Source organism: Hesperophylax consimilis, chromosome 3 (genome assembly GCF_061612785.1).
Source record: "Hesperophylax consimilis isolate HC1 chromosome 3, BYU_Hcon_1.0, whole genome shotgun sequence".
Taxonomy (NCBI): Eukaryota; Metazoa; Arthropoda; class Insecta; order Trichoptera; family Limnephilidae; genus Hesperophylax; species Hesperophylax consimilis.
In genome coordinates this window covers 25,971,293-25,997,326 of record NC_142838.1, presented here as the reverse complement: position 1 = coordinate 25,997,326, position 26,034 = coordinate 25,971,293, and the positions used below count along the sequence as shown (strand labels likewise).

Below are 26,034 nucleotides of genomic sequence, written 5' to 3'. Positions count from 1 at the left end.
ACTAGTTATATTTAATATCCTACCAACACATCTTTACACAATTCAATTATTTTAAAACAATAAATTTAATGATTTTATATTCTAGTTGATAGTAATCCTTATTGTGGTTTGATATTTGACGTGAGATAATTCACTCTGCACGATTTTGTATTTATACTCGTATTTTGGTATGTATATCTATTCCTTACCGGTTTTGCTAATTCCTATGTGTCATCTTGTTACATCAGTTATCTTGCAAAGTTTAGGTAATATTAGACAGAGAACACTATTTTTAATTTCGCAAACATAATTTTCATTCTTCATCATAGCATATTAACCATAGACATATGAATATTAATTCCTATGTCTGTGATATTAACAGGAAACCCCTGTAACTGGAAAATAAATACGCAATATAAACATGCACTCAAAAATTATTTTTCCATAATGTAACTTTATATACGCAATATGGACATGTTGAAATGAAATGATGATATTTCTCATTGTTCTTTTTTTTTGTTATTTTTGGTTGTGATACACAAAATAATTGTATGTTATTTTTAAGTTTAAAACTACTGTAATGTAATAATATTATTTTTCTTACTTTGTACTCTATTATATGTTTATTTATAAAAGGCAGTATAGCCGTTTATGTATTTAAAATAAAATAAGGCAACTCGTCATTTATTTTAATAATGTTAAGATTTAAAAATTTCACATCCAAAATAATTATTTTGTGTGTTTTTGGTTTTATCAGTCCTGATAATTGACACTGCAAGACTATCCAAAACGTTGGTTCAAGAGGAGAAGACGGATTAAATATCAATCCTAACTTCAGTGATGAAGCCCTTGCTCCAATTTTTTTATACTTCTATTTGAATTTTGGTTTTGTTTTCTTCATTGGGTGAATGCACGAAGTGCAAATTTACCCAATTCCCAACAAACTATCGAGGTTGGTTTTTGCAGATGGACTCGTTGTCGATAATAATGCATTCTATCAACTTTTGGTAACACTTACGTACAAACACGCGCGCATACACGCATTTCTATGAAATTATGATGACTTTATACAAAATTCTGCGGTTAATATACGAAATAAATCTTTGCACTATCCAATTAGGATTTGGCTTAAGAGTTAGCGCGGTTCACTCATTTTAATCAGTCCCTTGGGAGGAAAGTTTAATCCTCATTCAAACTCATTTCTTAACGTTTTTGAAAGACACATTCAAAGTTCACAGCTGCAGTTAAGAGCCAGTCTCTGGGGAAGAAGGTTCAATCCTCAGTCAAACACAAAACATAACAAAGAAGCTGTAGAAAACAATTGTTTAAACCCTGCCGAAGTTACTAACTTCAAGTATTTCACAAACAGTTTAACATTACAAACTTTTCCAGCTATTACAATGTTATTTTTTTATTAGCGTTAGTACGCATTGCATGTTTTGTATCCACTAATTAACACAAATTGTAAATTATTATTCAAATGAGTGTTAAGTTTATACCTATCATCGATCAATCGTGCCGAAGCAAAGTATTAAGAACCGCCATATACAGATCATTTAATAGGTGTATACTGCAATTGCTTGAACGTATGTTTCTCAACAAATTTCACTTTCGAACTCGGTTGGAAACACAAAATCAGGCACGTTTATTGTATATTCCAATATCTTTGCATAAAACAAGTGATCTTTAGCATAGAGTGCACTTTCCACGCGATGCAGTAATAGTTGGGATATTTATTTTTAACTGCTTGGATAAACATTTTCTCTTGCACTTTCAGTGGATACGATAATGCAGTCGACAATGGGTCGATGAACAGTTGCAATGCAGTTTAGTGCATGGGGCTATGATTTTACGAAACTACAATTATGCCCTTTACAAATATTGCATTAGGTTCCTATATAAGATTTATCATCTATATGTTAGTATTTGATATCCGGCTTCGCCGTTTTTTATAAATCAGAACATAATTTTTTTTATGAAAATTAGTTTATCAAAATATATGACGTCTTATTTTATTTTGGCTATTTCAAATATTCGTCATTTGTGATGAAAATAATGTTTCAACTAAAACAGCTGAGAAATTATAAGAACGCAGCTTGCCGTTGCTTCGTTCCTTTCCCGTAATGCGTGGCTCGGCTCGCGCGCTTTTTCTCATGTCTATACGCAGCATTATGTATCGACTGTGTTTTGGGTAAAACCCTTCAAGCCAATTTTTTTGCGAATGTCACTTTTCAGTGGTTTCATGTATCTACAAGTTCAACATGGTAAAGTAATTTTTGTTACTAAAGACATTTTTAATAGTAAAAAAATGTATGTGTGTTTTTCTAGGTTTTTAACTGTGGATAAAATTACTCAAACCTCAAATATAATTTTTTTTAAATAGAATTATAAATAACCACTTTCATGAAAACTTCAAGATTTTAAATTAGTTTTACGAATGGAATTGTATTTAATGGTTCCATGATAACTCAACACAGCGACAATTCAACACACCTTTAAAACGTGATATAAAGTCATTAGGTCATTAGAAACGATGAAAAAAAAATTAAACCTAACCTACTTAACCCAGTTAATAAAGTTTTTATTTCATCACTTCCCATGACTTTATAACTTTTGAAAAACGTGATGAATTATCATTTGAATGATTTATCCGGTCACCGTATTTAATATATCATCAGTATTGTGCGACAACCCAATTAATTATAGTTATTGGGGAAGAATAGTTTTTCCTTATATTTTTTTCACCTGTTTCATGTAATCTGGTAAAAATTAATGGACCATAAATACTACTATGTTTTTCTACGGGATTCAGCATAGTTTGCAGTGCGTAGTGTGCATTTCGAGGGCGCACAAACCGTTTAAAGTGCATAGTATTGCCATTATAATCCGTCTTGATAGACGCTACTAAGTCTCGAGTAAGATTAATATCCCCTGTCGCTGACATTTAAGACCATAGGAATGCACGATCTCTTAAGATTCTGTTACTTAAACGGATAGAGCCTGATTTAAATGATAATTAATTTAACTTCTCTGCAAAGCACCACGAAGCTGATCTCATTGTCGGATATAACAGTCACCTAACTGTACTACCATGATTATTATACGGTTTCATATTTCCGTATTTTTATTTTGGGAAAGCATTTAAATTAGCCTCAGACAGTAAACTGGGCACGGATAGACCGCAATGATGTCACTCTTGTCACATAAATAGGTACATTTGTGTCAAAGAAAACATTATTTTATAACATACTAGCTGATATATACCCGACGTCGCTCGACTTTTCTCGACTTTCAATAAAATAATATCCATCTACTGTATATATACAATAGAGGGTCGCAGAGGGCCTGGTAGGAGACAAATGTCATGGCTGCGAAATATACGAGAGTGGACCGGCATTAGAAGTGTGGAGGAGCTATTCCGGGCAGCGCAAGACAAAGAGACATTTTCCAGAGTGATCGCCAACGTCGGGGGGACCTGATGCGGCACATAAAGAAGAAGAAGAAGTATATATACAAACCTACCGGAAGAAATTCTCTAAATGATATTAAAAACTCTATCGAACTCCGTTGCGTAGTTTAGAAGAACTTGGCGTACAAACAGACAGACGCGGATAGTGACTTTTTTTTATACTATTTAGAGATACCGATGTATTGTCTCGATGTCAGAACACGTGTTCCTAAAAAAACATTTTCGCATTTCGTCATTATATATAATCAGGTAATATCGCAGGTAAATGAACACGAGACATATTGTATTATTACGAATTTATCTAAAAGTTTATCGGAAAACAGCCTGTAATTCCGTTTTTAGTTCATTTATGATCTGGTATGTTTTGGGATGTTCCCGAACATTCCAAAACATTCCAGAATGTCTGGGATGTTCTGGAATGTTGTGGAATGCTCAAGAATACTCTCAAATGTTCTGGACTGTTCTAGAAATTTCTTGAGGACGAAACTTCCAGCCCTTATATATTCAAAAGCACGCCCTTCAGATAAAAACGGGAACCTTCTTCATGTATGGGGGATAGAAGGCTACCACACCATATAACTCCCTTGATCGTACCGGGACTCGTTTCTGAGTTTTAGCGGCAGGCTTATTGTACACTAAGGACGGGTTGTTTCAGAGAATTTGAACAATTCATCAAATTTCAATGTTCATTTTCAAGTTCTGTGAAAGATTTTTTCAAGTTCTGTTTTTATTTCAGTTATGTCAAGCAACTAGCCTACAATGATATAATAACAAAACCTGAATAAGTCTTTCACAGAACCCGAAAAAGAACGTTGAAATTTGATGAATTGTTCAAATTCTCCGAAACAACTCGCCCTTACTTTTATATTATACATAATATTGAATACATGCGTGCATAATTTGCTTACAAAACATTATTTTAGTATTAAATTTATAATGTTGGGTGTAATCGAAACGTTTTGGTAATCTAATGATCTTTGGAATTATTTTTTTATGTTTAGACACCACACTGTGTGTCAATATCGTATTAATCAGCAATCTTTTGATCTTCTCATTAAAACGGCCGGTTCTTTGATGTGTGCAATAAAATATAATAAATGTTTTATTCTGTACCTACCTACGTTCATTGGCGTGTAGTCCATAAATGCTGAAAAGCTGTGCCTGTTCTGTATGCAAACATAAAATGATATTAAAAAATCATTTATCCTCCGGCGTTGCACGTGCCTTACACACTTTTTCAAAATCAGATGTAGACAGTTATTTTCATCATATTTTGAAAGTCAAGTGTGAAAATTTTATCAAGAAGTATTAAAATACTTTAAGGGGTGGGAAAATAGTGAAGCGGTGGTTTTTCTAAATTTCACTTGAAGTTCATGTGTGCAAAATTTCATCAATCTCGGGATTAAAATAATCTCTTCTTTATATAAATAGACGATAGTAATAAAACTTGTATGCTCGTTTTTTCAGTTGAATGGCGTAAATTTAATTATTTTATGAAATACACTTTTTGCAAGTTATTCTTTAAGGCGATTCACTACGTCGTGTAATATTTTGAATCGAGCCGGTATCAATAACACACCTTACGTAGATAGCCATAAGGCTTAAATTCCCGCTTAACACAATCCACCTTTTTTGATTTATGCAAGAAAAAAACATGGCCAAAAAGTGCCTTTTATTTTATTTTGTGGATGTTCAGGCACAAATATTTAAATGTTTTTCGATCATTTTATAAATAACTTAATTTGCCATATTATACAATAACACCATAACCGAAAATGGGTTCGTAAGTAGGGGATTTTGAACTTTAAACAGTTTTCATAGTCCTTATACATTATTTTTTTCTGGGCTTACAAAAAGACGTATCTAAAAAATACTCGATTATTTCAAAGGCCAAGATGTATTCTACTCGAAGTATATTAAAGCATCTGAAACATTTCTAGGCGATCAAATTTTCAAACCAAAAACACGTGATTTTGCATTACTACGTAGTGCATCGCCTTAACATACTAATAGGAATTATTTGCTTGCGCCAGTATATACGCAATATGAATATAAATAAATAGTTTTGTCCGTATAAAAATTCAATTCTTTCAAAAAAGGCATAAAAATCGGTGATTGAGTCCAACATTGTATTTGTATGCCTTTTTTTAACGTTACGTTTAACCTTAATAATACAAAGAAGAAGACCAATTATTATGACAGAATTGATTGACGAATCACCATTTAATTTATTTGTTACGATCCGTTGGGTAACTAACGTGTACGATATTCAAAAGTTTTTTCAAACGTGATCTTGGGTTTATCTTAACGGATATTATCTCCGGAACACAACAACTTGATTTTATTAATATTTTTATTGCATAATGAAGTCAAACTGGTTGTATATTCGTATCATTCGCCTTCTGTGTTATGATTTACTTCATACAATATATTATTATTATTCAAGGCAAAGTGTTGTGTGAATACTTCTTGTTACAAAAAAGCCAAGAAGAGAACAATGAACCAGTTGTACATCTAATTATTTCAGACTGTAGACCAGAGGTTCCCAAACTGTTTTGCCCCGTAGAAGTAAATGCCGAATATTGGATTTTCTTAAACCTATCAACGAAAAATGTGATTACCATTTCTTTTTTTTCGTAAGATTGCTTTCCCTTGCCTGCCCAAAAATCTGAGGGCCATATAGTTCCCTGTCTTTAGAATGTGCAGACGGGGGCATCCTTGTGAGGGTGTTACACAAAATTAAAAATAATTAAATAAAGCGACGGGAAATTCTTTTCGAATCTAGAATTGCCCCTTAAGTTCTTCGTTAGTGCCTATTCAGATCAGTTCTTCTAGTCATATGATGTCCGATTCTTCAACGGTCCAATTGTAGTCAAAACGTACTTAAACCTAGTGATAAAGTCTGGGTGACATACATTTACATGTTGAACGTAGACCAAAACGTCATTACTCTTGACGTTTTTTTTGCTTCGAAGTAATTTCGATGTTTTTTATTAGTAATACAGGGTTTTCCAATAAGAGATGTTATTTTGAATAGCCCACTATTTCGGCAGATGTTACTTTTGAAGCTGTCATTTTTTGACATTTGACAAGTAAAAACTATGCCATTGATAAAAATGGAACGATACACGTTTTAAAAATATTAAAATTCACTTGAGTGAATCAAATGCAAATCATCTTGAGTTATGAGGCCCATTTCCACCTCGGTGGCTTCGTCAACAAGCAAAATTGTCGCATCTGGAGCTCGGAAAACCCAAGAGTTATTGTTGAAAAGCCTCTCTATCCTCAACGTGTGACTGTTTGGTACGGTTTATGGTCCAGCGGAGTCATTGGACCTTACTTTTTTGAAAATGAGGCTGGAGCAACAGTTACGGTGAATGGATTGCGCTATCGAGAGATGATTAATGAATTTTTATGGCTGGAATTGGACGGTATTGATTTGGACAACGTTTACTTTCAACAAAACGGTGTTACGTGCCACACAAGCAACGAAACCATTGATCTTTTACGATTGAATATCAAAATAACACCTCTTATTGGAAAATCCTGTATGTAAACCGTGTTATCTGTGTTAGATGTATGATGTCATTTATGGAACGCCTGAATGTTGATGATGACTTGATGTTGATGGGGGTCCGCTCGCATGTATTTTTTTTCTTGCTGATATCGACCCGTAGCAAGCCGAAATCGACCCCTGGGTCCATATAGACCACTTTGGGAACCTCTGCTGTAGACAAACACATCCAGTTTCATAATGTTGTCTGACTGTTATTGCAGAATTCTGGTTTACTATCCATATTATCCACTGTTATCTTCGTTGAATTTGACTTTCAAATTGCGTGTATGTATAGTATATTAATTAGTAACTAGCAGTTAAAAACCCGCTCCGCGGGTTTTTGCTGCTAGGCCCTGCGGGCGGCACTTGGTTTGGGCTGCGCCCAGTTTAAGTGATATTAACAACAGTTACATTTAATAGATAGATATTAGGTCATTCACAGAGAGAGGGTGAGTATATATTGTTAAAACACGGAACAGGAAGGAGTTAATGAATAATAACATGCTCAATTTAGGCATAATAAGAATGACAGTTGTTTGAATAAATGAAATTTTACGTATTTGTGATGGATTATTTCAAATGAAACACTATTATTGACTACATGTCTACAACTGATATTAACTGTTATGGTACCTAATATAATTTGCTCATAGGAGACTTGCAGTGCTTAAATATGTGTTACAACCGTCAATGTCTATAAGTTGAATCAATATCGTATAGTTTGTCACAACAATTAAAGATAGTTACAACAAAGTTGACTGAAATAATACATTATTACATATTGATTAATTGTACCCGTGTTTATGGATAAAAGGAGGGTAATTGTGCAATGTGATTAGCAGTCGGTTTAATTAAAAGGTGTGAATTTTACTCCAACTGGTGGTAATTCTTTTCCTAAAACTGTTACTGTATCTAATAAAGTTTAAAGTTAGATTATATATACACCTTCATCAGGAGAGTAAAAATCTATATATAAAGGTAGATTATTACAAAATAGCGCCCCTGAGGTGATATCTCACAAAAGCGGCGCCATGCAAATTGTCCAATTAATAAATAAATATAATGTTTACATTTTATTATGTACGTATGCATTGATATACAATGGAAATAGATAAAATAATGTTATCCGATTAAACTTTATTTTATTAAAAAACAAATAACTTTTTTAACTTCACTTTATTATATACAACCAATACATGTTTCATGAACGAAGTATACACCGAAGTCAAAAATTAAATATAGATTACAATTGGAAAAAAGAAGTGGAAGGAGGGGGGAGGGGTAAGAGTAGGCTGGGTTTATAAGAATTAGGAATTACAATATGAAAGACCAGTTAAGTGGGAAAATATTTAAAAGAGAGTTTATAAAAAAAAATTCTTGTTAATTACATCTACTTTTATAAACATGTTCTCTTATTTCTAAAATTTCGAAATTATTTATTTGTGATGCTTTATATCCTGTGTGAAGTATTTTAAGACCTGAAATTTTTTTTGCATATAACCATAAAACAATATATTCATAAGACAAATAAAATTTAATAACGGTTATTCTAATAAATTGATAGTTGAAATACTAAATAAAATAATTAAACATATTATCTTCAAACGGTATTTTTACCCTAGTTCTTAAGATATAAATAAACAATGGCGTAGAATTCTGTTTGTGGATAACGACACTTCTAAAATTATATATGTATATAAACATTCCTGGTACTATTCAACCGGCGTTTTACACTAATAACAGAATGAATAAATATATTCTTAATAATATAGATTGCGAAAATCAAACAAAAAAATCAGGAGTTTATAAACTCAATTGGGCTGGATTGTAATTTATTTTACAAAGGTAGAACCAATAGAAACTTTGAAGTCAGAACTAAAAAACATCTCAGGGTTCTAAATGGAAATAGTGAATATGAGTTTGCAAATCATCTTTTGAATCACACTTTCGATAAAAATTCAGGTCTTAAAATACTTCACTCAGGATTAAAGCATCGCAAATAAATAATTTAGAAATTTTAGAAATTAGAAAACATGTCAATATAAAATCAGATGTAATTAATAAGCAAAAAAAAAATTATAAATAATAATGAAAAATGCCATTGCAAAGTAGAACTAAACTCCCAGAAGAAATCTTATTATTAAACACTTGATGTTCAAGTAATTTTGCATATTTAAATATACGCGCCAGTCATTTGATTCGTTTCTTCACCGCCAGAGGGGCGCTCTGTCGGCCACCTAGCCGCGATGCGTATTCGGGTATCGGCCATATTGAATTAACGCATGCTTTTTTCGTCAAACGTCAAACGTAATCACGTAATTGTGGATAATTTTCACTGTAATGTAATTAATCCAATGGATTATGAACTTTCTAAGACATATTTTCTTCGATATTATCCAAAAATTGTATAAGCAGAAACGATATTTTTTAAGAAATATCGTATTACATGTGGCGATTCTATTTCAGTATGAAATGGTGTCTTAATCTTTAAAGTCTTATTTAAACACAATTTGAATTTGACCAATCACAGGGCCTACACCGTCCAGACGCTGGAGTAATAATATTAGTAATGACTATGTTGGAACAAAGATTTATCATTGTTTGCTCGTTTCTCTACTTATAAGTAAAGTAAGTGAGCATAGTAATATTATTTATCATCATGTTGGGGGTTGGATGCTGCCGAACAATCCCCGCTTCCACTGCACACTGCTGTGCAAATTTCTTGACGCCAGAGTTAGTTAGACTCTTAGTGAGATTTTACTGCATCAGATAACAAACTATCAGAATTTATGTTTAATAGCTCTGTCAATATGGAATGGCTGAGATTGCAAGATACCTTTGTTTACAGAACCTGACACTATTCAATTGTCATAAAATAGATATATAATTATTTTTTTAGATTTTTTACAATTTCTGTTTTCATTAATTAAAAAAAAAACATTTTCACGCTTTGTATGCAGTTATGCATGTACATAGAACTTTATGGGATGTGTGGGAATGATCTGGATTACAGATTTTTTCAATTAGATACTTTAAAAATACAGTGGCGTGCACTGCTTTATGACAAAAGTATGTAGTTTGTAATTGTTCTCTGAATATTTAAAAATCGCCATTTTATTATCATCTTAAGCTGATTGTTGTTGCAAACTGAACAAATGGGCGTTCTAAAGTATTTTACAGAATGAATTAAAAAAAACATATTTCCAGATATTTAACTTTTTCTTTAAATTATGTTTTAATTTCTTCATATATTTCGTTATTTTACGAACAGCTTTCAGCGTTTATGGACTGCACTCCACTATATAATATAATGCTACTGCATTGTTGTTCCTTTGATGTAGTTTTATACGATGAAATATATTATTCCGTTACTTATATTGACCTATTTTCTTTGTTGCCCTCCGCCTTTGATTATAAGTTGATACTAAAACCAACTACTTACTATTTTACTTGAATAATATTATTCAGCTTCTGTATATAATGTAATTCAATATTCTAAACTAGTACCTACCAGTCGTCAATGTACCTAGAGTACACGTGGCGGCCAAAGATGAAAGTAAATATGCGACAATGTTTCCCACGCTTTATGATTCCTACTTTTAAAAAAACTAAATGTATATAGTATTTACATTAAACACAGGTAATATAAATTTATGATATTGAATTAGTGCTTCTTGTAAATAACTCAAAGATAGGACTGTTAGCATCGATGTCGTAACTAGTAAAACAGGTGTTTTAATAAATATTTATACGGCTGCTCTTTTTTGTTATATGTAAATATTTTTACAGAATTACTCTATCGATTCAGTCAATTATTTTCATCAGTTTGTGAACCATCTTGTTAACTGATATTTTGATCTCCCGATTATTCAGAATAAAAATTACAATTATTTTTGTCATGGCAACGTTTTATTTTGAGGCATTATTTGACAAACACAATCATCGTATTTTATTCTACACTCTACAAAATATGGTTCAATTTTAATTTTTAATTTATAAAGTTTGCTATCCACAGTGTTCCGAACTGCTTGTATTTCACGCAAAAACATAGGAACATGACTCGTGGCAATTCTTCAATTTGTCTTCAATTTTTTTTAGATATGGGCTTATACAGTGATCTTTAGGCATATCGAATGCGGGCTTATCCGAAAAATCTGCACTTTCAACATTATTGTACCACATTTATACAATCTACCATTTTCATAACAGATTCTGATCTGCCGTAAATCTTATTCATTATGCAAAAATTCATTTCAGCAGGTCATTAAACAGTAACCGGTATCTTTTCCGATCAAATCAACTTTTTAACCCACAGTATAAAGGGGGGCATTATTTTATTACAATGAATACATAATCGTTACAAATTTTAATGACATAATCATTAATTTTTCGAAGAATAGTTCTTATATAATAGTATGTTTTTGTTATAATTTTTACTATTTAATTCCTTGATACGGTAAATAGGGTACTCGTCATTACATCAACCACTAAGGACGGGTTGTTTCGGAGAATTTGAACAATTCATCAAATTTCAACGTTCATTTTCGGGTTCTGTGAAAAGACTTATTCAAGTTCTGTTTTTATATCATTGTAGGCTAGTTGCTTGACAAAACTGAAATAAAACAGAACTTGAAAAAATCTTTCACAGAACTTGAAAATGAACGTTGAAATTTGATGAATTGTTCAGATTCTCCGAAACAACCCGTCCTAAGTAAACTAGGGTTTTCTTCTGTAAGATAACTGATAATAATCTCTGATGTACCAGGCCGTTCAACTCTATAACAAAATCCCTAAGGAAATTGCTGTGATAGAAAATATTAATAAGTTCAAAAATGAATTAAGAAAATATGTCTATCTCAATTATTAATGTTTCTTTTTTTGTGACTTATTTAAATTAAGATATATAATATTTAAAGAAAGATTATGTTTGCCAAACAATGTACATGTTTATATGTTTATAAAACTATTAGCACACACGAAGATGTGAGCTAACTTAAGATTAATAAATAAATAAATAAAATAACTGTCTCAATGAAATAATAATATGGTGATATTCATTTTCCTATCGGTTCTAAAAAACATTTGCTCATATTCGATGTACGAGTACTCGCACTGCCATCTAGCGGATATTGCTGAAAGTTGTATCGGATAACACAACCAATTTATACAAAATATAGGTATTCCGAAACATGAAAAAATTCATTTATCTAGTAGATAGATAGGTACCTATTGTAATTATTATTTTTATGCATTTGGTGATGGGCCAAAATGCATAATAGAAAGATGTTGATAATCGAAGTTTTTATTTTACGAACCTATTATTTTTAATACCGATCTTTTTTAAAATCTCGATTATGCCTGTCAGTAGTTTGCAACGAATCAAAGCTCCATATAATATTAAAATGTAAATTAGAATGAACTTATGAAATGAACAATTCATGGGAAAATAATAATCGAAATGAAAATTTAAAATAATATTCATCCTACTTCCATCAATATAAGCGGAAAATGTTGCTTGTACAATGATGGATGACTTATCTAGTAGAGGATTGAAACCGCAACGTCTGGATGGAAACCCGACGCTTTGAACCACTCCTCTACTAAACGTGGTTTCTGTGATTCAATAGTTCAAGGTAAAAGATTGCTAAAATCTTGAGCGATTCGCATAAATAATATAACTAAAAGGAATGTGGAAATAAATTCAATATCAGAGTATTTTATAAATCCGATTTATCAATTTGTATTTTGTTTTTTTTTTTCTAATGCAAATTGGGAATTAATTCATCCATTAATCACATGTAATTCTTTAGTACGTCTTGAAGCTAATTTCCTGATTGATTTTTTATACAAATACCTTGTTAAGCATTCTCCGTGTGAATCAGCGGAATAAATTAAGAAAGTGCTCTTACAATATATAAATAATGAATCAATTCTTCTCAATGCTAAAATTATTATTACCAAAAAATTATCATATTTTCTCTTTCCCGTTTTCACTGGCGATAATTAATCTTGGAAACTCAAACCAGCGTTTGGCGTGAACTACTAACTAAAGTCAGTCCGAAGATGATAAAAAATAGAATAGGTAATGCTTAAAATTGTTTTATTGCATTGATGAAGATAGCAATGGCATTATTCCTTTCTACTTACACAATGTGTTTGCCGATGTATGTAGCTTAAGAGGAAGCTACAAGCCAAAAATGTGTACATTCTGGGTATACCTTATATTGTAGGTAATAGGCATTAAAATCGCTTGACAAAAGGAGTCTAGAAACTTTCGATTTCAAGCACAAAACTGCTTTTTATTATTTTTGTAAATAATTTTATAAGAAAGCAAAAAAGTTAATCAAGTGAAACTGTCACAGATAATCTTAGCTATAACACTGTATTTTTTTTAATTTGTTTCCTTTATGCGTTCATACATTTCTATTGAAAAAATATTTGTTTTAGTAGTTTACATTTATATTTTTTATTGAGTAATTTATTTTTTATTTGTATTCTACTCAAGCGAAACGATAGGAAAACCTTCAATTTATCTAAAGCATATTTGTTGGTATTCATAATGTAAACTTATTCGTTATAAAGGTTAATTTAAATAGTGATTTCGCATTAAGCTTCGCCTTTTGTTTTACCAGCAATTCTACTTATTTATTTATATAAACGCGTATTGGGCTTTTACATACATATAATAATAAATAAATAAAGAATCTTATAGCCATAATAACAATAACATAACAACCTGATACAGTTACGGATTATTGCATATCTGCATGTATATTTGCTTATATAATTATTCGTAGTCTCCACTCTTACCAGATCAAGGCTTTCCGTTAATGATTTTAAATAACTTATAATAAAATATCCCCATTTTTCTTCGCTGTCACAATTCAGGTAGTTTAATTAATTTAAATCGCTTTAATTTAAATTATCGATTGGAATACCTTAAGGATGTATGTTACATTATTTTAATTGTATGTGAATGTACGTTGTATAAAGGTGAGAGAGGAATTGTATTTAAGAACGCTGTTTGAATGTATTTATATAATATGTAAGATCTTTATATATAGATTACACTAATTTGGGGTACGAACAGTAGCGGCTCGTAACTTTTGAGTGTGATAGAGTTCTAAATTTGGAAAATTCGATATCACTGATGTTGTTAAGTGCAAAAAGATTTCTTGTTTTTTTTTTCAAAAATTAGATTTTTTGCGTGAAGATTTCAGGATATTTCAGTTTGGCCGTTGAAAAATCGAATTTTCGAAAAAAAAGAAGACGTTTTGGCTACCACAAAATCAATACCAGTTTTGTAGTATTATCACTCTAGTACACCTAAAAGTCACGAGCCGCCACTGGGTACGAATGTCGCAATATAATGATATCTAAATTCTGTGTGGGGGTACGAACACGAATTTTATCTTATAAAGATCGGTTAATTGTATAGTGGTTAGTTAATGTCTAAGGTTTGTCTAAGGTGAATAAAATTCTTAATCTGCGATGTTTAAATTCCTACAGAGAGAATAAAAACTGGAATTTTTAGAACGTTTGAAACTTCTTTCCCCGTTTATCAAAGTGTACCAGACATTTGAGTATATATTTCATATAGTTCATTAAAATATTAAATTAAACGCAGCCATATTGATCACTCCAAAAATTTCATTGTAAAAAATACATTATATAAATCAGAATAAGCCAAATTGTAATCTCCGATTGTTATAACTATTTACGAATATATCATCAATCAATCCTACATGTATTTTTACAAGGATTACATTTTATTATCTGACCAATGGGATTATCCCGATATGGTTTTCCAAGTCATTACTCTTCTTGATCGAGCTATGTAAACAAACTTAATAGATGACCATGTCCATCCACGGCCTTCATAAATTCAAATTGAGTAGGTACCTACCGTAATATGGGGCAACTTTTGAATAGGGGGGTGACATTGATCATCGCGGGTATCTGCATAATTCACGCTACCACTGTTTTTTTTCCGGGAAACGTGAATACAACGACGTAGGCGACACTAATAGCATTATCGCTGTACGCATCATGGCTTGGCCTAGTTCAGCGTATCGCTCGCCATACACTACCAATAGGAATGTATGACGAGTGATATGGTGAAATAGTCCAAAACACGCGCTTTTAGCGTGGCCTGTTACAGAGTTAATGCTTCGAATAAAAAAATCAAATTAGTTTCTGGTTATGTTCAGACATAACATTGTCAGTTGAAATGTTAAACTGTTTATTAGTGTCAGTGAAAAATGTACGTGATAAATACATTTTATAAATCCCTCAACGATGATAATAGTTTCGTGTCATTTATATTGTAAAGTATATATCGATGTAAGGTGTATATCGATTTATAAAATAACAACATACTTCGAAATTCGAACTCACATTTTTCGAACAACATGTTTTTGAGATTGGAAAGCAAAAGTAGTATATCAAATTCGCCCCACTCCGAAAGGTGTCTTCGATAACCATGTTTGTTTTACTCCCGAAACACAGAAACAAATTTTTTACAAATATTTCCATGAGCAATAAATATGACAACACAAAATCTATCTATAAATAAAAAAATAAATATGTAATTGTTCGATTGTTTAAAATCTGAAATCTTCGAAAGTTCTTCAATGATTGCTTTGAAATTTTGATATAACGTTGTATTCGAATACGCGTGTTTTTATATACCTGTATTATATAGATGTCACCTATGACAGGTAAAAACATGCTTTTTTTAAAAAAACAGCTTAATCTTTTGGACAAACATTTTTATTTTGATTCAGCGCCATCTACTGGACGTAAAATCAACGCGCGCTATTGTTTCTCTATCTGCACAGACAGACTGAGTGACAGCAACGCGTGGCGGGTTACAGCTAGTGATTTAATCAAAAAATTATTTAGTTTCAAAAATTATCAAAGTCACCCATTTTATGGTACAGCCTTCTTTGAGCAGATCTAATCAATTTTTATAGATTTGGGCATGGCGTATACGGCGTTTGCACGTTTGGTGGATAGGATTGGAAGTAGATAATTTGCAATTGGCATAAGCTTGCCGGTTGGCAGTCGGATAGATCGAGTTTTAATAACAAAGAGGGTAACTATTCCCTTGATGTTTTTAACCCGGGTTATGTTTATTAAAGGTAAATACCTAAATATTTGGGTGTATTGATTCAGTTTTATTAAATAACCAATTAAAAAGTATGTGGTGTTTTTTGTTCGTAGGTACTAAATTTGATTATTTCGACTTCGCCTGAAATTTGATTTATAATGTAAAAAACTATAAAACTATAATGTATTATTACACGCCCTAATGGGCTTTTACACACTACAAAGTTTAATAGTAGAGTATCACAGTTATTATAGATTCTACAAAATTAAAACAATAAAGGAAACATATTACAACGAAAAAAGAAAAAATATTAAATGTTACAACAAAATCATATAATAAAATAAGATACATTAGTAAAAATGATAAGAAGTCTCACATAAATAGATATTCAAAATAAATAAAAAAATATATATATTACGAATTATAGATGTCTATTTGTGTCTCGATCTATAAAAGAATTGAAATAAACAATATTTATATATATTGATAATTTAAATAATTTAATTTTATCAATATTTATATTGATTATTTTTAAGATGAAATATATCTCCCAGATCAGAGTATTTATTTCCGAGACTGTGAAGTCTTGGAATTGGGGAATTTTGATAAGACAGTGTCCTGGTGTTGTAAAAATAAAAGGGTAGTAAATTTCGGCAAGATCTTTTGGGTATGTGGATGCTGATTAATTGGAGTAACTCGGGACAGTCAATTTTGTAATGAAGTATTTTAAGTAGTACTATTAAATCTGTGTTTATTCTTCTTTCAGAAAGTTTTAATAGGGACAATTTATCTAGTAAGTAGTTATAATCATTGTTTTCTACAGGAATATGCAATTTATAGTTTATATACTTCAAGAACTTATGTTGAATATTTTCAATATTATCGGAATGAATATTGTAAAAGGGAGACAATAATGTAGAGTTATACTCTAGTTGGCATCCAACAAGTGTTTTGTACAACATGATAAATGTGCCTAAATTATTGAAGTCTTTTGAAATTCTCAAAACAAATCCAAGAGTCTTAAGAGCCTTATTGATAATGTTATTAATATGATACACAAAAGTTAGTTTGCTATCGAACAATATACCTAGGTCAATAATTTCACTGACGCAATTTATGTTTTTATCATTTAATGTATATTGAAAAAATATTGGATTATTTATTCTGTAAAAATTAATGAACTGACATTTCTTTATGTTCAATGCAAGTTTGTTGATAGAGCACCGTTCAAAAAGATTTCTCAAATTAGTTTGTAATATAATGCAATCATTTATGTTATTAATCTCTTTATAAAGTTTCAAATCATCAGCAAAAAGTAATACTTTTATGTTAGTAAATATATCAACAATGTCATTTATGAATATAATAAACAAAATGGGCCCTAAATGAGAGCCTTGTGGCACTCCACTTGTGGCTATAAATGTGTAAGAATTTGTGCCATTTATTTTCACACTAAGACTTCTTTTGGACAAATAACTAATAAACCAATTTAATAAACTACCATAAACTCCAAGTGTGGCTAATTTATTAATTAATATTTTGTGACACACCTTATCAAAGGCATTGCTAAAGTCAGTGTATATTGAGTCAACCTGGCATCTGTTTGCTAAAGAATTGAATTTGAAGTTTTCGTACATTAGTAAATTAGTTAAATTAGATTTATTTGAACAAAAGCCATGTTGGTAGGAAGTTATAATTTTTTGTATGTTGGAAGTTATCTTTGAGAGTACAATTTTTTCAAAAAGTTTGGGTATCGCTGATTGGATACATATCGGTCTATAATTTGTAATGTCCGTTTTGTCCCCTTTTTTAAAAATAGGTGTAAGAAAACTGTGTTTCCATGTATCAGGGAAACAACCTGTTTCTAGAGACTGATTAAAAATTAGGAAAAGAGGAACAGTTAGGCCGTTTAAACATTCCTTAATTAACACCGGTGGAATATTATCCGGTCCAGCATTTTTTCTAAGATCTAACAATTTTACATGTTGTTTGATATCATTAATTTCTATGCGTATTTCAGATATATCCAGACTAAGATTTGATGAGAATTTCGTTGCTAGGTATATCCTCTTCATATACAGACTTAAAATAATCGGCGAATAAGTTTACAATGTTTTCATCATTACAACCAATTTTCCCATTGAAGTTCATACAAGGAGGAATATCCAAGTTATTATTTTTTTGAGAATTAGTGTAATTCCAAAAATGTTTTATGTTTACACGAATATCATTTTCAATTTTATCAATATAATTTTTATAGCACAATTTTGAGATTTTACAACACTCCTTTCTTAACAATTGAAATGTATTGTAATCACTTGACATTCTGGATCGCTTGTAATTTATATGAGCAATTTTCTTTTTATATGTTAATATGATCAGTTCGGGGCTAAACCAGTTTGGAAAATTAGAAATTTTATTATGTCGAATGGGCACAAAATTTGCAATGGCATCATTAAGAATAGAATAAAATGTATTGATATTATTGTTAATATCTGTGTTTTCCAGAAAAGACCAGTCTGTTAAATTTAAGAAATCAGAAATTTTAGGAAAATTTGCTTTATAAAAATTATAAGGCGACTTGACATTTTTAAGATAAGTGTTGTTAATAAATGGAATAGTTATATCAAGAGGAGGATGGTAGAGGTCTACAGGCAATAGTTCATCCAAGGATTTACATACGGTAACAGTGGGCTCACTGCAAAACACTAGATCAAGAAGACGACTATTTATATTAGTGACAGTGTTTAATTGTGGGATTGATAAGTAATTCGACATACCCATAATCTCTCTCTCTCGCTGAGATTTGTAGTTGACAAATTAACACCAGATAATTCGGGGTCGTCATGGTTTCAACATATATTTGGCAAGTTATAATTACCTATTATTATAAGTTTAGCACTAGGATATTTAAACCTTAAAATTTCTACATTTTCCACGTGATTCTTATAAAGCTGTGAATTAGAAGATGGCGGGAAATATACACATCCTAATATTAACTTGCCAGCATTTTTATTTTCGAGCAATACAAATATTTGTTCAACATCACTATTTTTAATTTTAAGCACTTTCGAAGTAACCCTTTTGTGGACAGCTATCAGGACTCCTCCGCCTCTTGTATTGGAGCTGGTTTTTAGATTCCGGTCTACTCGATAGATGTTGTGATTTTGAAATCCAAGTTCAGCCGAGAAGATTGATGGGATTAACCAAGTTTCCGTTAACATGATGACGTCGTGTGAGAAAGTCGGAACATTTATTCTGAAATCATTTAATTTAGTTCTGATCCCTCTGATATTCTGATAGTACAGGTTACATTTATTTAGTTGGAGTTTTTTTGGCAAAAAATTGATAATTTTGGGGAGGTTATTGTAAGTAAGTTGTTTATTTTTTAGTTTTGTTTATTTATAAATAAGTTGTTTATATTTAATAAGTTGTTTTCTTTGTTGACTCGTCTGATCAGAAGTTGAAAGTAATAATTTTGTAATAATAATAATAAACAAAAAACACTGCTTTCAAAAAAATATATTATTTTCATTAATTAATATGGCAAAAGTAACTAAAAATAGCTCTATCTAAGTATTGTTCTTTAACCAATCAGATTCTGAACAATATTGTCCCGTGTAACATGCTTGGTGTTTCTGCTTCCAAATTACATAGTTGCAGAATGACCCATTCTATCTCCATTTACCTCCAAACTGCGAGATGACGCTCGTTGTCTGTTGCATATTGGTCCAACATATTCCCTATCCTACAGGGTTTTCCAATAAGAGGTGTTATTTTGAATAGCCCGCTATTTCGGTAGGTGTTACTTTTGAAGCTGTCATTTTTAGATATTTGGCAAGTAGAAACTACGCCATTAATAAAAATGGAACGATACACGCAACAACGCATTGAAATTATTAAAATTCACTTGAGTGAATCAAATGCAAATCATCTTGAGGGATGAGGCCCATTTCCACCTTGGTGGCTTCGTCAACAAGCAAAATTGTCGCATCTGGGGCTCGGAAAACCCAAGAGTTATTGTTGAAAAGCCTCTCTATCCTCAATGTGTGACAATGTGTGTTTGGTGCGATTTATGGTCCGGCGGAGTCATTGAACCTTACTATTTTGAAAATGAGGATGGAGCAACAGTTACCGTGAATGGATTGCGCAATCGAGAGATGATTAATGATTTTTTATGGCCGGAATTGGATGGTATTGATCTAGGCAACGTTTATTTTCAACAAGACGGCGCTACGTGCCACACAATCAACGAAACCATTGATCTTTTACGATTGAATATGAAAATAACACCTCTTATTGGAAAACCCTGTACGTTGCTTATGATTATGATCAATCATAATTTGTCATGTTATGGTGACGATGTAGGTATCGTGAGGCAGGAGGCTGTGGGTACCGCCGTTGGTGCGTGACTCCACCAAGCGAACAGTGGACACACGCTCTTTGTCTTGATGATGAATGATGATCATCTAGGTGTGCCATGACACATTCGTTGATTTGCGGAAAACGTGACAAAATATGAAATATCATCACGTTATTGATAGATTGCTGACGAAACAATAACAAACGAGATGAATAGATTGCTGACTAAACAATAACAAACGAGATTGATATAATTTTTTTTATTTTTATTTTTTATTTTTCTTAATTTGATTCTGCAAAACTCTCTGACGGTGAGCAAATCTTTTCGTATTGAATTTCTAGGTCGACCCAACGATTTTCAATTATCATTGTCATAATTTCCAGCATGAATTTAGGGAAAATTTTCTCTCACAAAGTAAGTGTTCAAAAAAAGTTCGATTTAAAAAATTTAACCCCGGCAAAACCAGGTAGCTAATCACTAGATTTGTATTATATACGATGATTAATGTATGAAAAATTGTTCCCTCCTTAAGAAAACACATTCTCGAAAGCGTTTATATCACTTTGCACAACATGAATATTTCAATTATATTCGTGTCATATTTCCTTGTTCCTTACACTATGTCCAATGCAATTTTATCTTTTCAATTGCACTGTTACGTGTTTTATAGGGGTAGGTACTGAGTCGGCGCACCTTGTGTTCATAAATGTCACCTGGCATGTCGAAGCAATACAGTGCAATTATTGCCTTTCCTTTCTCCATGTAACTAAAGATATATACCTTCCCAATATTATCTAGCTATATCTACACCTGATGATTTACACAAAGCTTTTGTTTCCATAAAGAACGCGTAAATTAGAGTCAATCGTGAGATTCGCGAACTGGTGACTTCTATTGAAACACATCCTTAAATGGTCAACGTAACACTTTGAAGAAGTATCCTCAATATTTATTTAAAAATTAATTCGTCGTTCTCACGCTGTTCCAAAATTAATCACTGTCGAATTGGCATATTACTATGTGCTGCCTTTTATGAAAACATTTAGATTTCAAGTTCAAGGATGGTCAAGAGCATTGTCTCGTTTTGTATTTCTATTCGAAGAATTATGTATTCATGGCTTTTTTGTTTCTTTTGTTTCAGATGCTGAAATGTAGTTCCAAAATCAGATATCGCGGTCTAGAGACAACAGCCTTGAATTCGAACGATGGACTCCCGTAAAGGCGCCGGCGACGATTACGTAACAATAGTGTCTGTGGGAAACCCCGAAGGAAAACATGTGGCGGCTCAAGACGCGGCCGACCACGTGACTGACGTGCCATTCGTGACGGTTCTCTCCATCGGGCAGAGACCGCCAGAAGAGGAGGTGATCATCTATCGTCTTCCTGGAGAAAAGTTAGGCTTTGGACTTAAGTTCGAAGGAGGAACCAAATCCTCGGAGTGTGTGCGGAGGCTATTCATACAGTCCTGCGCTCCTGATAGCCCGGCAGGAAGAGCCCGAGCTGCTTGGGGTCCTCTTCAACCGGGAGATGAGATCTTGCAAATAGACGGCTTGTCTATTACCAACCTTACCCGTCTTGAGTGCGTACGCCGCCTCAAAGACTCTAACGTAGCTGTCTCACTGCTCGTCAGACATGATGACGTTGAATGCGCTCTTGAGGCAGAAATCAAGTTATCTGAAGAAACCGCTAACGGTGTCTCCAAGGTTGGAGTAGAGACTGCTCCCGTAGAAAAACAGGAAGAAGATAAAGCTTCTCTTCCTCCTCCAGTGCCACCACGAAAGCTGAATAGAAAGAATGCTTTGAACGCAGTTATCCAATTAGAAGTAAATAAAATTGCAGACTGTAATAAAGGAGCAGTGGGTAAGCAATCCCCCGGGCGTCCCCGCCGCCTCACCCCCGCGCCACACACCCCTCCCGCTGAGGCACAAGTCTACACCGACCTTTTCTGCCAAGAGAAGGAGCACGGCATTCTAGTAGCGGAGTCAGAGTCTGATGATACCGGAAGTTCTATATCGACCGTGATCGACAGGTTAAGTGTGTATTCTAGTTTTCCTGGTTCTGTCGAGAATAGTATTCCTTCAACTCCTACTTTAGGGTATAAACAATTAAATATAAATAACGTCTTCAATTGCTTGGATAATATAAGCCTACTTTCCGACATTCCTCCGAGCATTGTAGAAGAAAACGTGAAAATCCTATCTAAATCTTCAAACGCGTCGACTCCTCTAGAAAAGGCGGCCGTTTACAGCGACGCTAAGGCATCTACTACGAACATCAAAAGGGACGAACGGACATCTATTGTAACAGTCTCCACAGCAAATAATAAAGAATTTGATAGTTCTCCACGAGAAAAACTATCTGAAAACATGTTTACGAAGGAGTCTCAAAATAGTGATAATAATAATAATTATTCGCAAAAAAGTGACACCATTATCAAGGACATCAATAACATTAACGTGCAAGTTATTTCCAAATCGCCTGACATAGTTGATTGTCCAGTTGTTTTCAACAAAAAAGTAGCCGAGGAAAAATCAACAATGGAGCCTCCGAAACCAAAACCGAGAAACATGAATAAAAAACATGGCACTGAGAATACTTTCTCGGGTCGACAGTTCGACGATAATCTCTCACTGACGAAACTGCACTGCATAGAGTCATGGCTGCAGGATTCCATCAGTTGCAAAAACTCAGAAGAGCCTTCTTATTCGAGAGATGACGTTACCGCAGTTCGGCCAGAAGCTCTGCCTAGACTTATTGATTTCGTTCCAAAAACGCACGTTTTCAAGTCTCAGGCGGAAACAACACAGACAAAGGAGAAGCTTTCACCATCGTCTCTTAAAACGATAGATGTTGACGTTTCTGAAGAAAATGATAATCACTTGAGATTGATCATAACCCGAGATCCTTGTCAAGATTGGTGCAACAGTAACGCTTCCCCTCAGCTAGAGACTATTTACGAGAACTTCTCAACATGTCCTACTCTGCTCATGTAAGTTGTAATCACAAGATGTATAATATGTTTTATAATTATTATCATCAGTCATTGTCTGTTCATTGCTGGATTATGCCTTCCAAGCTACCGCCATCCTTCTAGGTTCCTTGCTTCCCCCAACCACGTGTTTCTGCGATCTGGTTTATCTCACTGATACAGCGGGGTTTAGGGTGTCTTTGATTATTTTTAATTCCTCTCCGGGTTTTGCTCCCAACTACGTATCGCCGACGACGTATCCTGCCGATTTCATTTCTGCTTTTTAGGCGTTTCCAATTATATCGTTCCCTTTTCCATTCCAATCTTTTCCAATCTCCTAAATGGCAAAAGTGTGTTTATCCCACGTTGAGTTTTTGGTACCCCTCTTAAGTGTTCATGTGAATTTTCTATTTGAGTTACTACAAGTGCATTTGAATATCATGCTTTTTACATACCTATTCACCAAATATCACTCCAACTGGGTATGTAATAAGACCTTGTAGTGTTTTGTGTCCAGTAGCTTCTAGTTTAGCCTTTGAACACGTAGTCGTACAGCCCCCGTTGTTAGCGATTACTGTTTTATTTACAGTATAACGATAACATTATTTTATTGTGGCCGGCTGTATTTATGTCTTTTCATTTTACAATGCCATTCATAATGATATCAACTTACAGCTTATAATATACAAGTAGGAATGCACCTACATCATAAATGTTTTACTGATACATTACTGTAGCTTTGTAACAAATTGTTAAACCAGTGCCATAATATTCAATATCTTTAATAATCGTTTATGGTTAAGTGTGGGACGCAATTTATATTGTTAATATTAAAAAGCCATATAAACTTGTAACAAATATGTATTTACGTTTTTTGTATGTTTTTAATGTAAATTTATAAGTCCGTTAACCCGAAGTTTACTATTTTTTTATGAACCTACAGTAATTCTTGCATCATCTTGAGAGTTCAAGATCTTCTATATTATCAAATGATGTCATTTTATTATTTGAATCGTCCATTTGAAATATTAGTTTTGCTATATCTGATGGACTTTTGCCTAATGTCAATGTTAATTAATTTCTTAGTAATTTTTGTTGTCTACCACCCAAAAAATGATTCATTCATTTTAAAAATCGTTAGTATTCGTACATCGTGAATGATTATATTATATGGTTTTCATAGTTTGTATTTGAAATCCCTACCATACCATAGGCCACTTATTTTTGTTGAATTTTTATCTGGCTGCTTATATTTTAAATACTCAACATATTGATATAAAACACTCGATATTGCAATAGAAAATTTACAGTCAGATCTCATCTCTGCTACTTTCTTTCCTTTCACATTATCATATTTTTTCTTAGATTTTTTTTCGGTAAACGTAAATAAATAAGTAATTACCTAAGTATAATGCATGCTTTGTTTTTTAACGACTTCTTCCTATTTTTTATGTTAGAGACACGAGATGCAAGTCGATTATTTGATGTTTCGTTAGGGCTGACAGATTTAAAAATAGGTGTTTCAATTTATTGATTTCTTTCTAAAATTGATGGGAATATTCCACAATCAAATTAATATTTATAATGTGGGCAATTGGAATGCTTAGGTTGGGTTTGTTGTTTGTCCTTTTTCTTCTATGTTCTCTGTTTTCGCTGCTCTGTTTTATCTTAGAACTACTGAAAATGTATCCCTGCTTTATCCAAGAAATTATTAATGATTTTGTTTGTTTATTTTAGCGAGGAATCGTCCAGACACCCACCGGCTGGGGACTCCGGCAGCGACCAGGGAACCCTGGTCTCCGTAGAACAGAACAAAGGATCTGATCTCAGCGCTCCGGAACATCGCGTCAGAAATCCTGGGTCCAACAAAGGAATCGACGTCTCTCACAGGAGACAAGGTAAGAAATGTTAATACTAATTTCTTCTCACTAAACTAAAGGACCAATGGTCCATAATTTTAATACGCGTACATATGTCGTAAGCGCTCTATAAAATTATGCAGACATAAAAAAGTTATAACTCAATAATTTATTTTTTATATCGCTGAATTCGAATGTGACCGTAAATAGGTACATTTCTAGGATAGTACGTACTAAGATTTAACGGTTTTAAAAAATACATATAATGATATAAAATAATTTGGTATAATTGAATTTTGAATTTGAATTTTAATCTTAATTCTAATATTTTTCAATAAAATATATTTTTTGTCAATCAATTTTATATTTATTTTTATTTCTAATATGGTTTCTATAATAACACGCATTTTTTAAATTTTTGTTTTACCACAACAATTTCCTTTTGCCTTATGTTTTATTATTGTTACTCTTACATAAATCATGTACGACTACCATAATACGGGCATGATCCTAATATGGTAGTTGAGAAAATCACAAAAATTCAAATTAAAATATATATATATAAAAATTAATTTTTCATTTTAAAGGATTTAATTCTTAACGGTATTTTGCTATCAAGTTTCGTTCTAAATCACAATTATCTTATTAATTGTTAAATACTTGAATAATCGTGAACAAAAAATATGACGCTGTCTCGTTTTTTTACATTTAATTAAAAAATTTTAATC

The 26,034-nt window shown here is 32.4% G+C and overlaps 1 protein-coding gene across 2 annotated transcripts in view; it reads left to right on the top strand.

Moving 5' to 3' along the window:
- Nucleotides 1-26,034, top strand: part of LOC149425165 (uncharacterized) — a 753,180-nt gene that overhangs the window by 65,048 nt on the left and 662,098 nt on the right. For both annotated transcript variants that reach the window (XM_089649643.1, XM_089649635.1), the window contains exons 2-3: nt 21,621-23,468; nt 25,185-25,345. In XM_089649643.1, coding sequence (XP_089505769.1) covers nt 21,685-23,468; nt 25,185-25,345 — 1,945 coding nt within the window. In that variant the 5' untranslated portion in view covers nt 21,621-21,684. The remainder of the gene's footprint in view (nt 1-21,620; nt 23,469-25,184; nt 25,346-26,034) is intronic.